General features: G+C 38.9%; 1 protein-coding gene across 1 annotated transcript; it reads right to left on the bottom strand.

The window, feature by feature from the left end:
* Nucleotides 1-1,268: 1,268 nt before the first annotated feature.
* Nucleotides 1,269-7,568, bottom strand: LOC135461520 (uncharacterized). The gene is made up of 10 exons (XM_064738656.1): nt 7,389-7,568; nt 6,397-6,555; nt 5,800-5,904; nt 4,940-5,056; nt 4,259-4,423; nt 3,812-3,915; nt 2,993-3,098; nt 2,747-2,770; nt 2,370-2,383; nt 1,269-2,092 (listed from the first exon to the last, which is right to left on the bottom strand). Exons 1-10 carry the CDS (start codon nt 7,441-7,443, stop codon nt 2,012-2,014), a joined length of 930 nt encoding a protein of 309 aa, XP_064594726.1. The 5' UTR covers nt 7,444-7,568; the 3' UTR covers nt 1,269-2,011.
* Between the last annotated feature and the right edge of the window lie 7,635 nt (nt 7,569-15,203).

The following is a 15,203-nucleotide window of genomic DNA, read 5'->3' as shown; positions in this document are numbered from 1 at the left end:
CAAAGTGCTCAGGGAAGGATTTATTAGTCATGCACTGGACAGGGGAAAGAAAATAGCTGATGAAAATGAAAGTGCTCAGAGAAGGAACCATCAGTTATTGGCTGATGAAAACATGAGTGCTCAGTAAAGGAGCTATCAGTCAAAGACTGGACAGGGGAAACAACTTGGCTGATTAAAATATAAGTGCTTACAGGAGTTATCAATCAGCATTGGATAGTGAAAATAAAGGTACATGCTTAAGAAAAGAGTGGTCAGACATCTGACAGCTAAGGGAAACTAGATGACTGATGAAAACAAATCGAGGAGGTTACACCGGAGATTTTTTCAGAATAGCTTTCACAAACCTTTCACAAAATATCAGATCTATAGTCTAGGCACGTGTTATCAAAAGTGGTAATAAAGGAATACATTTTATGAAGTGGGTCGAATTAAAACTTCTTCACGCTAGAATCATTTCAACACTATTTAAATAGTCTATTTTTTTATTTTGATTTATTCATTTGATTGGTGTTTTACGCCATACGCAAGAATATTTCACTTATACAAGCATTATGGCAGAGCGCCGGGGGAATCCCACGACCACAGGTTGCTGACAGTCCCTCACACTTACGGCCGGAGAGGAAGCCAGCATGAGCTGGACTTGAACTCACAGCGACCGCATTGGTGAGAGGCTCCTGAGTCACAGAGGCATCCCCACCCCCACCCCCGTAATTTGAGCTATGCTTGGCATATACATGAAATTTGATTTATTTGACATATTGAACGAATATGGATTGTTGTCTTTTGATTTACAGAGTGATCACGCTCTTGACAAAAGTGCTTACGGAAAGACTGACCATGCATTGATAGGGGGAACAGGATGAGAACAAAGGTGCATACACAAGTGATAGGTCATACTGATATATATTTTCACATATGTTGACAGTGGATTTCCCTCGCGCTCTGCACGGTAGCCTCCCATCACAAAGCAGTCAGTCGTCGTATAAATGAAATATTCTCGAGTACGACGTAAAACTCCAATCAAATAAAGAAATATTTATTGACAGACGCCTGCATTGGTGTAATCAGGCGTTAGTATGGACATAATTAAGCCCGATCATAAACCATTACTTTATAGGTTGGAGGACAAGAGCTATTATGAAGTGGAAACTCCGGGTCCTTGGCAGCTCAACCGAGTACTGACATATACACAAACCCATACATATATATAACACCGACCTTAATTTCCCTCTATATTAAATAGACATGAATAGCAATAAATTAACGTATGCACAAACATAAAATGTTTATTCTGAGCCACAATTTCACGTATACTAATGAAGACATAAACAGCATGAATATCACTGAAAATATGTATTTAAAACTGCACACAGTATTTCACGGCAAGCATGGTGTAGATGATGTCCTATATATACAAATGCGCTTTATGATCAGTGTATGACTGTAACAGCACGGCCTCGCTATAGACAGTCTGTCGTACATATCCCTGATGGAAGGTGACGGAAAATGTCACTGAACAAACCCAATGACGATATGTACATTTGAAAATGTAACCAATAACAACAGATAATATAAAATGTTAATCCACCGTGGTCGATATATATTACAAGAAATTTCGCTTCTCGTAATGTTGTGGTAATAATTTAACATAATTGTAAAAAAAAACGGTATAAAATAGATATGATCAAAAGTTTAGCAAACAATGTTAACATATGTACAAATACAAATACACATGTGATTATATACAGCCATTCTTAAAATATACATGTACTCATTTGACAAACAGTATCGTATTGTTCACCAATATTTAATTCTATAAAGTGCATTTACTGAACATTTTCTGGACTTGTATTTGATTTGTTCTCCTTCATCTTATCTGCGGTGAATGTCATCCATAGCACAAGGTAGTTACAACCTGTACTTCTATCACAGATTCTCGGCAGTCAGATGTGGCAATGGAAGACGTCTGGAGCAGAGTCTGTACTAGCCCACAGTTCCTGATCTCTTCCCATCAGTACCGCCGAGTCATAGCCAGGCACGCCAGGCAGGCTAACAAGCTGATAGCAGAGGGTACGCGGTGGGCAGAGTTTTTCTGTAATGTAGAAAAATAAGACCAATTGTTAAAAAGGTTGGTAAGCATCGGCTCTGTGTATATATAGTTGTATATATGCATAAGGGTTAAACAAGCCATAGGCGTGCCTCACATGTATATCTATATGTATTAGTGATTAGGTAAACAGTTGAAAAAAATTAACACATGGTTGCATCAGTGATCATTATTTTCATATTACATGAGGCTCTCGAAATTCATTGCAGAAATAATAACATGACTATGCAATGTAAGTTTTTGTACAATTATCAATGCTTACCACGGGTGCCAAGGCTGGAAAAGAAGAAGAGATATTGATTAGCGCTTTTATGACGTGCTGTATGTATGAATTGCAAAATATTTGTCTAAATAATTAAAAATATGTACAGAAGAATTAGACACATCGACTTATTCTATTGCTTTTGTTTCTCTCTAAAGTAAACGAATTCTTTCTACTGCTCCTCCACCGAAAGCATAATATTTCCTTTTTAAACAGTGTACGTGTTGGTAACGCTGCTACTGACTGGGTTTACAAATTATAATGCTTGCTTGAGACGTCAAAGTGGCTTGCAGCCGATATCCTGTCAGCATGCCGGTACTAATGGCACTGAGAAACATAAGGTAACATCTGAATAATATAAAACGTTTCCAACTTACTGGTTGTGACAATTGGACACGTATCTATAGGAGAAAAAAGAAAAGAAACAATTATATCAAACGTTGTATGTTTAAAAAATGGTCAGCATGTATATAGGTACCGATAATGAATCATCAGACAGACACGAAATTCACTTTATTATAAGGTTATAATTAAACCAAGAAAACGTTAGTTCTGCATGTATATGGCTTTTCTGAAGACTTCGTCAGAGAATTATTCAAACGATGGAATATAGGTAAACTTACTCAGGATCTCTAATTCCAGCTGTATGCTACCGACTGGGGTTTGTGAATCGCCACAGACGTTGGGTTCTCGAGTGGCCTGAATGATGGAGCCCGTAGTGTTTGATACCTGTACAATTAGGAGCTCTCGTAAGGACAAGTGATTCGGTATTTGTCATTTTGTCATCTATACTCAGTACAGATATCATTAAACAAATTTGGGATTGAAATATCACTACATACATAAGTATCTGACTGCAATTTGGGTTTGTATAATAAAACGGATGAGAGAGACAACATCTAAATTGTTAGCGAATGCCACTTACTAGTACTGCATCAATGATAGTTACGCGTGACGAAAAGTTTCATTCTCTTCCTCCAGATGAACCTGCCTTTGTAGGCTATTCAAAACTGGAAGCTAAAAATGTTTGGACTACTGCAGATTTGTTAAACCTAAGTTGGCATTAGGTTACAATCAGTTAAGTTTTACAATGAGTACTTTACACGCGAAACTACTAGAATATAGCTATGAACAACTGGTCTTTTCGTATACATTGATACCAGTTGAGCAAGACATAATTTATTTATTTATTATTTGATTGGTGTTTTACGCCGTACTCAAGAATATTTCACTTATACGACGGCGAGCAGGAAACCGGGCAGAGCCCGTGGGGAAACCCACGACCAGCCACAGGTTGTGGCCAGTCCTTCTCACCTACGGCAGGACAGCAACCCAGCATGAACTCACAGCGATAGAGTTGATGAGAGGCTTCTGGGTCATTAGCAAGACACAATAGTTTCACTCTCCCTAGAGAATCTCTAGAAAATCCACGCAAAACTTACCATACACACGAATTTATATATTGGCACGGTATCATAATTGTAGAGAGTCAAATAGTTTGTGCTCCCAATGGATTTGTGGTACATGCAGCCGAGGGATCCCTCCTCTGAAATAAGATAGATAATACACATACTGAGTCAGCTGTTCAATGGACAAATATATATGCTGTAAAATTTGACCATCACAAAGTTTTTGTTTGTGTTTTAGATTGAAGTATCCCACTATGTGTAGATAAAAAAAATATATGGTTGAAATCATGTCCACGCGAAACCTATACATTCACTCTGACCATAATGCAACAGGTATGCAATGATGATCGAGGTATTCCACGTCAAGTACAGGGTCGGATATGCCAGTCTGTCTGGCAAATAGAGCTTTAAAATAAGAACATGTCCTTCCAGTCCGGATTTCTAACAAACAAGTGCCGATAAGTATACTTTGAGCCTTACGTGACAAGAGTAACGGTAAGTTGCAGAGTGTAGTGTTGTAGGATACGATGGCATTGTCGTTACATGTCGTGCCAGATGTGCTTGGACAGGTTGAGCCCGTTGCGGTGTAGTTGAACGATGTCAAAAACCAGCTTGGACAGACCACTTTCTCTGATGATTCAGTACCTGCTCAACAAAAATAAAGGAAAAATAATGTGAATGAGCGTAATAGGATGCAATATTTTTTTAAATTAAAAAATGCCAATTTCTGTATAACAGTGATTAAATACTGGTGTAAGGAATTACCCTCGCTTGTTTCTCTCGTTTCCTTTAGTTTTTATGTAATGGATAGTCTCGAAATCTGTGATAAAAAATGAAGGGTGACGGAACTCTGAGGTTTAGCGAACGGCAGCCGTTAATTCTAAAAAGGTCATGCTATTCACGCAAATACCTCCAGAGCGAGTGTTTAGTTTATAAAACACTGAGACGAGATGCACGCAACAAGCTGTATGAACAATCGCGGACAATACTGACTCGAATTTCGGAAGATCAGTTAAATTTTTCTAATTGTACACGTCTTCATGAAAGTATGACTGCTACTTGATGGTGACTATCCCAAACAGTACAATGACATGGTTTTGTCTGGCAAAGTCTTTAGTGGACACGCTCGTGTAAAAACACATTGACGTATGAAGATCTTACCGACTTTCAGCAGCATGAAATAAGTATGCTCAGGCCGGATGTCGTCACATATACCGGAGGGAGTGGTAGAGGCCTGCACAATCTTGACTCTCTGGTTAGAAGCAGCATTCTCTTGACCTAAAATAAGGCCAAAAACTTCTTTAAACACTGTTATGTTGTTTTTTAAATAGCAGTACATGTATATAACTCAACCTGCGGATGGTCGTGAATTTCCCACGGGCTCTGCCCGGTTTCCTCCCACCATCACGCTGGTCGCCGTTGTGTAAGCGAATATTCTCTTATTCGCTTAGTCGGTAAGTTATGTGCTGAATAGTTGTAATTATGTGATGAAAAGGAAAGTTATCTCAGAAACCACATAGTTAACAGAGAGCCCATAAACGACATAGTTTTCTACAGTTCAGTCCTTATCGTAAATGACCAGGACAGGAAGTAAATACCTTGACATATTTTATATTTTATTTAATGTTTACTTCCACTATAATTCAGATCAGAGTCAGTCTCTCATCCAGCCATATGTCCTATACCTCTTACAAAAGGTTAATTAAAATTCAAGGAAGACATATGAAAAACGGTACGAAAGAAATGATGATAACCGTGACCAGGTGAACACAAAGCTTCAGAATTAAATCTCCTAAAACCGTCAACAGAAAAGGGAAAACAAAACATGATCTTCTCAATAAGACCCTGTTAGATTGCATTGTTTTAGTCCCTCGTATGCATTCTGCGAAATGGATATAAATAGAATAACAATTGTTAACCTGTCAGCATATTAACTATATGAGTTCCCCAGTGTGTATGTGAAGGTATGTTATATCTTCAAATTCATATGTATGCTGATACCACACATTCTCTATACTTACTTGTGTGTAGATAGTAAATGTATTTGTTGTTGGACTGGTAACGTAGATCTAGGCACAGATAAAAATACTGATCGGCCGTCAGAATATACTTGGGTTTGCGTGGACCTGTGGAGACAAAAATATGCGCAGTATGGAATACAACTGTTCTACTTTACAAAAAAGAATACAATTTCTTGCTGTATACACACTCTCTTTCTCCATCGGTAAACAAACTTGAAACAGGTGCTTCGATGGTGTCCATTTCCAAGTTTCCTTTCCATATATGAGCAGAGTTAACCTTCAATACAAACAGGGGGGCCTCCGTGGCTCAGTCGGTTAGCGCGCTAGCGCAGCGTAATGGCCCAGGAGCCTCTCATCAATGCGGTCGCTGTGAGTTCAAGTCCAGCTCATGCTGCTTCCTCTCCGGCCGTAAGTGGAAGGTCTGCCAGCAACCTGCGGATGGTCGTGGGTTTCTCCCGGGCTGTGCCCGGTTTCCACCCACCATAATGCTGGCCGCCGTCGTATAAGTGAAATATTCTTGAGTACGGCGTAAAAACACCAATCAAAAAAAAAAAAAAATCAATACAAACAGGTGAATGATAAAATAATGACTATTACCTGACAACGTATTTTGTTCCAATTGGGAGTAGCACTCGAAGTAATAGTCACCAAACGAGCCAACGGTATACGGACCAAATGCTGTGTCGTTGAAAGTAAGCGTTCCAACATCACTGCTCTCCCAGTCACCTATCAGGTAGTTTGGTAAGCTACAGCCGCCTAAAATGGAACAGGAATGCTCGATTGTTCATGTAATACACAGGTGTACATTTGAAAGCCGTGTGCCTACCTCTTACTGGACAGACCTAAGTGTAAGTTTCATACATTGACACTTGTCACCTCGCTGAGTTATCGCGTATTATCGATATTATATATGCAGAAAATCAGATTTCAATTAAATGGTCTGTATGTGGCAAGTTACACTACATGTAAGTGTATGTCCGGGAAGTGATATATTAGCCACCCACAGACAGGAATTAGCATCGCCACTTTCTGATACGAAGTCCAGTTTACTCTGGATCGTTTCTGCCATTTCGTGGAAGTCATGAAGGCCTGCCTACTTCGTTCTTGGGATGGCCACAATCCAAAGCGGAGTACCAAATATAAGAACTAGAACTGCACCTGACCATTACGTCGCATTACGTCACTGTGCTATATTACCTCTAGGACGATATGTTATAAAAAGACTTAAACATGTTGCATGAAAAAATAAACTCAGTACAACGGTCAGATACATCCTTTGAGGAAAATATACCGCTACTTTTCAAAATGTCATCGAATTGAGAGTGAACCGTCAGCAAACGTCAAAGTTGTGTTCTGTTCATTTAGCGGATGAATAAAATGTATAAAAATTGCCTTTTACAACTCACTGGAAACTTCAGAAATTCAGGAATAGTCCTGATGAACGATGAGTAGTTACACAGAGTGCTACAGAACTTTGACAAAAATCAGCGGTGGGGGGTTCACGAAGCTAAAATCGGAAGCTATTAACTCGAAATCCGTCGAGAAAAACATCTCGAAAGCTCATTGTGAAGTACAAATACGTTACTCACTCGAACAACCAAAGAGTAATCCAGCAAAAAGCAATCCTGTGATTATATGTTCCATATTGAACCACTTTCTGATGCCCAATCTTATCACCTGTCAACTCCAGAGGCAACTGTCCACTTATGGAGACGTCTGTGAGTTCTAGGTTTAAAAGGTAAAGGGTCGTGTGTATATAGCACACACGACGGGAACACAAGCTGTGTAGCTATGGGTACAAAATTACGATTAAGATGCTGGCATAAACACGTCTAGCGGTCTTATAGCTAATGAACGTCACGTGGTCAGCAAAGCTTTGTAGCAGCACGCCTTTTGTTATTCCGGTATGGTTTTACCTCATAGCGCCATATAGTGCAGTTTGCATGTTGTGCTGTTGTTAGTAACGGGGATTATCCTGCAATTAATTCCGCACAGGTAAGAACACGTTTACCTACAAAGTTCAAATTGTTGATTATTTTTACTGCAGTAACTCGTTTCAATTTGATCAGCATTCACCATTAAATGCACTCTAATCTATGAGAATGTTCCCGGGATTCAGAAAAATGGCGCTTATCCGGACATGGTTAAATGATTGACGTGGTGAGATCGAACTGCATGGCATAGGTTAATATATATATTATAACTTTAACTGAAAATTAAATTCTTGCACCTTTACCTAGTGAGGTGACGTGATAATATTTTTTTACTAAGTTTTAGTTCTTTATTGGCGTTGTTCTTAATAATTCTTTGATTACGTATTAAACAAAATGTTCTGCTTGTTAGAGTATTTACCTATTCAAATTTCTTGTAAACATTTTGTAAATTTTATTTATTAATTTATTTATTTATTTATTTGATTTGAGTCTTACACCGCTCACCCAATGTTTTTTTTATTTTTACGTGACGGCTGTACGGCTTTATACGTGGGTGGTAGAAACCAGGCTGCCCGGAGTAAATTACCGGCCTTCAGTTCCCTAGGAGCCGGACAGCTAACCGTCAAACAAATGTCTACATCGGAGAAGTCAATCTCTAAACTGATGACACCAATAAAATCACTCAAACTTGGTTACAGAGCATGTACATGTTGAACAGAGATAGTATACGACGAAGACTTTGCATATATATGTATTAAAACTTGTTGTGTTTCGGCCATTTTGTGTCATAGACATGACTACTTTGATTAAACGTATAATCCAATTCATAAAGCTTCTCACCGTTAAATTCCTTTCAAACGGGTTCTGTCAGGGAAAGCCGTTAAGCGGATTAAACAAGTAAGTTACACAAAACAAATACACATAACCTCCTCCTATATGTACATGCTTGGCTTCAACTTCGGTCCGATATTTGGATGTCACTGCAGAGGAGTAACATACAAATACAGTCATCCAAATATTGGACCAGTTGGAGTCAGGGGAGAATATAAACAACCGAGATGACATTGTGTCACTGTCTGGCCTCACCATCATATGGATTCGTTACGGTTGGGAATGGGCGTGCGCTGTGAAGCTATAGGATGAGACGGGGGCTCTTTCCTGTGCAAGGGATGGCAGTGTTAGGAGTTGGTAATGATTTGCCACTGCTGTTTATTTAATTGTTTATGCAATCATTTATTTGGTTGTTGCTTATCACCATACTCGAGAATTTTACGCTTATACGGTGGCAGTCATTCTACCGGTGGAGAAAAGCGGAGAGACATTTTGCAAGTTTCTGACGAACTTTCCCATGTGTGATATAGACAAATGCACACCATATTGATGGAAGACAGTTAGACTGTTCAAACAGCTTCACGAGCACCGTCGACTGCTTAGGCCCCACGCGTAGTGAGAGTGGGGGAAACCTACAAATTCTGTCTAAGTATTTTGTCATGAACGTATATAACTTTAAGATTGCTGTCAGCAAATCATTATACGATAATCTGATTAACACCAACATTTAATCTCCAAATATTTACAGGTCGCCTTAGATGGTTTAATATGGTATTTTCACTTATCGATTTTCATGCATTCATATAATTATGAAGATACATGCATATGAATTTAAAGAAAATGCGTGGGGGTGGCGAATGAACAAAACCTATGTATACTTACAGAATACGTGAAAGGGAACTGCAAAACGAACATCATGGTTTTAGGAAAACTTTTTTCCTTAAACGTTTGATCGGACATTTTCGGAAATGGCAACATGCATCGATTAACATACTGAGATTTGAAGGGCAAGCCTAGCAATATAACCCCCCCCCCCCCCACCCCCCTCACACACACACCACACATTCATCACCCACTGTTATTTTGGCACCTATCACCATTGACGTCACCACAGCAAGCTACTTAATTTTCGAATTGACCTTAGGAAAACTGTAGTTCAAAGTTATTTTGCACCCCAAGAAGAAAGCTGAGAAGCTTTTTTGTTCATTTTTGTATTTTCGAAATACACAACCCCAAAAAATAAAAATCAAACTTTAAAACTTTCATCTGGTGAATATCAGTAAAAAAATTGCATTTAAAGTCACATGACAAAAGAATAATCGTCGATTTCAATCTCATGTCAAATGGATTTAACTATGCACGTAGATACTGACTGAAGTTTGCGGCATCCCAACTATAACCAATGGTAAAAATCGGGTGCATGTAAATGTACGGTAATTTCTGACGCAACATTTATATATGAGAGTAGAATTATCAAGAATTAAAGTATTGTGAAGTCCGGTTGTAATCATCGTAAGCGGATGTATCGAATTTTCATTGAATTCTGTTTGTAACTATATATAGTAGCAATAACAGAAACAACATGGCTTGTCAAGTAAACTGCGGGTATATGCCAGACGACATGTGTATCTGTAATTTATCAGGATCACTATGCCTTCCTTGTATAACAATGGTGGAGCCATGAATATCCTTTTACAAGTATGCGTGCTGATCTTAATTTGTCAAATTCCTTTATTATTGAATGCAACGACCGTGTTGAGTGCTGAAGCCGGTCAGAAAACAGCGGTGAGTTCGATGTACCTACAGGCACCGTGCTTGTACGCTCCAGTAGCAATACTGGACCATGGTCATCGCGACTCGCTACAACCATGTACACAACACTCATACACTTAAGCCCGGTCATCACGACATGCTACATAAACGTGTACAGAGGAGTAGGAACGCTGAAGCGCAACCAGCATGCTACAACCGTCCATGTAACAGCAATTCATGTATACAGCAGTAACCATGATGAATTGCCGTTAATTCCACTCGCTACAATCACCGTTGTAGCTATATAAACATGTACGTTGTATTTGTTTACGACCCCGGTTATTACAACATCTGTGCAACAGTCATATTGAATTTCAGTCATAAATTACAGCACGCTACTTCTATCTGTACAACAGTCATATTTAACTTCAGCCATTAATTAAAGCATGCTTCTACCATATGTACAACAGTCTTACTAAACCACGGTCATAAGGTCCTGCTACAACCATCCTTACAACAGGCCTATTATGCGCCGGTCATTATTACGACACGCAAAAACATGTACCGTTTTATTAACACAATGAACTACATTCATCGCAAACGTTACTAACTTTTGCACAATAATTATGCTGAAAATCCGGCCATTAAAACGCGCTACATTCACGTATACAACTGTCATAGTGAACAATAGCGGCAGGCTATTAGCGTCTGTACAATAATCACCTTCAACCCCAGAAATTATGACACGCTCCGATCATCCATACAGTAGTGGTATCGCCCTCTGATCATTTCGACATTCTACTACGATTTTATTAATATACTGAACTTATGTTATTGCGGAGTTCGCTGGCTCAAACAGTTAAAACGCTGGCTCGCTGCAACTCAGGCTCTTGACCAAGGCGGTTACGTGTTCGAAATCGGCCCTAACTGTGGCCTTAAGTCAGTTACGTTTGTTAGATACCCCGCAATGCCTGATGGTTTGTTCCAGACAATCTGCTTTCTTCCATTTGTGAGCTGGATCTCAATATACATTGAAGGTCTGACAGCAGCCTGCGGATGGTCGTGGGTTTCCCCCGGGCTCTGCCCGGTTTCCTTCCTTCATAATGCTGGTCGCCGTCGTATAAGTGAAATATTCTTGAGTACGGCGTAAAACACCAATCAAAATAAATAAATAAATAAATAAATAATTCTGACATTACGATCAGCCTGGTCGTTTTCAGAGAACAAATCTCTTTCCCACATCACTGAAATCTGTTTCTTGTTCAAGATAACTTACTTTCGCTCAACTGACAAAACATTTAGAGAAGACCACAAAACCCCTTTAGATCTGAAAATACCTTCATTTATTGTCTTATATATTATATATAGGTTGCCACATATATTACGAATATGGTCCATAAAGCCCGCCTTACAACCAACATATTTGATATAATGATGATATATCATACACGACGGTTTTAATGACATACACCAGATGATGACATATATACGGCGACGTTAATGACGTCCACTAGATGATGGTATATCTTACACAGCGGTTTTAATGACGTCCACCAAATGACGCTTCACGGCTGATGGAATATCGTATGCAAATCGTTATATTAGGTCATGCTCTAAAAGCAGAAAAAAATAATTAAGGTACATGTTAAGCCAACTTTGTATAAATCTAACCACCAGTTAAGCTGTAATGTAGCACTTTAATATAACCTTTCATTGGCCGCTGGCACACGATTCAATATAAACGAAGATGATATTTCTGAGAAGTTATACATGTGCATTCCAGCTTTTTGCTGGCTGCGAGAGAGAAGTAATTGTTCGCTGGCGATCGCCGTGTGCTATGTCGTGTCACTTGCAGTTACATATATCTATTTCTCACGCTGTCCAACTATAAATGAATATTTTGGACTAACATTGGACTAACACTGGCAGTTTTTCAGCCATATCGTGGCGAGTGTCCAACTGTCCATGGACTTCTTGGTTAAGCGTTTGCACGAATCTAACACTACTGTGTGTTTGTGTGGAGATATTTGTAAATCCGCTCCTCCATGCCTCAAGTAATGCGCATGTATACATGTGTGTTGTTATACTCTGTATAGACAAGAGTGGCTGTGGCAGAGACTCATTCACCAGCAAATGGTTAACAGTTGTAATCACCTTAAAAATCACGATACTGCTGTTCCACAACCTTATCGCATGTTTATATATATAGTCTATGTGGACACATCTTCAGGGCATTTAACCGCATTGGAATTATGTTTGCCGAGCTAGTAAATCTAGTTTTACCTCAATAACCGAAAGTTACTCAGTAAATATGGAAATAAGCCACGGTGTAAGACTGGAGTCATATACTTGTCTCTTTGAAGAACGTGAGCCATATGTTCATACCTTTATTATGGCACAATAAAGCCCAGTATTAACTCTGGCCCAGACTGAAGTGCCATTTACTTTGTGGGAGGCCTTGATCGGTATTGAGTTTTGAGCCTGTCTTAACTATACAGCTAAACAAGGGTCACCTACTACAAACTACTGGTATTAGCTTAGCCTAATGATTGATTATTGGTGCTTAAAGCCAACTGCTGAATATTCCTCTTTGACGATAACACTTCGATCAGTTTCAGGGTGCTGCGAAGCGAAATGCCCAGAGTAAATCGCCCGCCGGTCTACAGCAAGTGACTAACTTTCCCATCACTTGGTAAGTCCACCTTTTCAGCGGCGGGACGAGATCCGTGCGTAAGCCATATTGGCAGAAGGCAAGTTATCGCCAACGAACCTCAAGACTTATTTATTTGATTGGTGTTTTACGCCGTACTCAAAAATATTTCACTTATACCACGGCGGCCAGCATTGTGGTGGGAGGAAACCGGGTAGAACCCGGGGGAAACCTACGACCACCCGCAGGTTGCTGGCAGACTTTCCCACGTACGGCTGGAGAGGAAGCCAGCATGAGCTAGACTTGAACTCACAGCGGCCGCATTGGTGAGAGTCTCCTGGATCATTACGCTGCGCTAGCGCGCTAACCAACTGAGCCGAACTTCAAGACGTTCACCTGATTTACTGATTGGTGTTTAACGTCGTGATCAAGTATTCTTCCCATATAGGTACATGTAGAAGGCGTGTGACAGGTTTATGGGAGGCAGAAACCGGAATGCCCGGAGAAAATGACCACCAAAAAAGCTATGCAAGAGCTGTCAACCACTAAGTGACATGGTAATACATGTACGCAGTTGATGTACTGAAGAATCAAAAAAAAAAAAAAAAAATTCTCTGTGAGTTATTGGGATGGTAGACCTATAATGAGTTGAATAACTATGACCATGTATACTTGGGTAACTCTTTCAGAATCAATCAACGAATAAAATACAGGGTGCTAGAGTTGAAAATAGTTTATTTTGGTTTAGGAACATAAATATACTTGTATAATATGTGACAGCTACAGTCAACAACACTAGTGTAGGAGACAAGATATAAAAGTAAAGGCTGGCACTAGTGAAACTATATTAGTTTAATTTGTTACGAAATTATTCCCAATATACAAATATTAACCACTGGAGAATGAACAGAAATTCCCCATTATTCTATTTCAAAAATTTTTTATGTTTCTTCCACCACAATCTAATACACACGATTTTGTTCATGTAAATTTATGCCAAAATTTATAAACATGGTCTTCAAATGGCTAAATTATTCCTGACAATTCTGAATGTTACAACAGGCATTTCCACCGTTCAAACTGAGCTAAAAGGTAGTGAAAATATATCGCCCACCACTGATGACAACTTGTGACCATTTCTAGATTGACAACTTTTCTAATATTGCTCTCATTTGCTTTAGTGTTACTGAAAGTAAAACCATTCTGTGAGAGACAAGATAATTTCAACATGTTGTGCTAAGAACTCTGGGAATACTTCCACAAAACTTTGTTGATAAAGTTGTGTCAGTCTGAAGTTTTGTAATGCATGTTATGTGTACATTTTAAAACAAATATACACATACATATATATTTTGAACAAATCTGTAGTTTGATTTTTATAAACTAAAAATGCTTTAATTATTCACTTACATGCCCAACATTCAGATATCATTCAGCCATAGTTGTACATGTAACATACATGTATTTTATAGTCACAAGTGAATTCCACTGTGGCATGGACAACCACTGGGTGATTGAGTTCCTACAATCCCGTTCAAACTGAGCTAAAAGGTAGTGAAAATATATCGACCACCACTGATGACAACTTCTGATCATTTCTAGATCGACAACTTTTCTAATATTGCTATCATTTGCTTTAGTGTTATTGAGTGTAAAACCGTTCTGTGAGAGACAAGATGATTTCAAAATGTTTTGCAAAAAACTCTGGGAATACTTTCACGAAACTTTGTAAGTCAATTTTTTGTAACTTTTCTTGTAAATAGTGTCGCTTTAATGAACTATAACATTGACGTATTTTGCAAAAAAAGTTACGATAAATGAGACATACGAAGTTTTGTGAAAGTTGCCCATCTTCTAAAGCAAATATTTGCATTGCTATTAATTCTTCTTCACTGACTGTGTAGCCTTGAATATGAAACAGTTGTGAGGCGACTAAACAGGGCCTGAATCAAATAGAATTACATGCTCCAGTCACCAATGTGATATTTAAACATTTACTGCAACTCACATGCATCAGTCTAACATGAATATTAGTAAAGAAAATGGAGAACTATGTTTTTCCAGGTAAACTGCTGTTCTGATCTTCTGAAAATGTAACCAGCAGCTATGACCGGAGTTACAATATCGCTTGCTAATAAGAAGTCATGGAGGTTTGAGGCAGCTATGGACATTTGTACATCAAGATTTGAAAATTCATCACAAAACATAAACCACATTGAGTTATACAAAAGAAGTAC

Source organism: Liolophura sinensis, chromosome 1 (assembly GCF_032854445.1).
Source record: "Liolophura sinensis isolate JHLJ2023 chromosome 1, CUHK_Ljap_v2, whole genome shotgun sequence".
Classification (NCBI taxonomy): Eukaryota; Metazoa; Mollusca; class Polyplacophora; order Chitonida; family Chitonidae; genus Liolophura; species Liolophura sinensis.
This window is presented reverse-complemented; position numbering and strand designations above follow the sequence as displayed.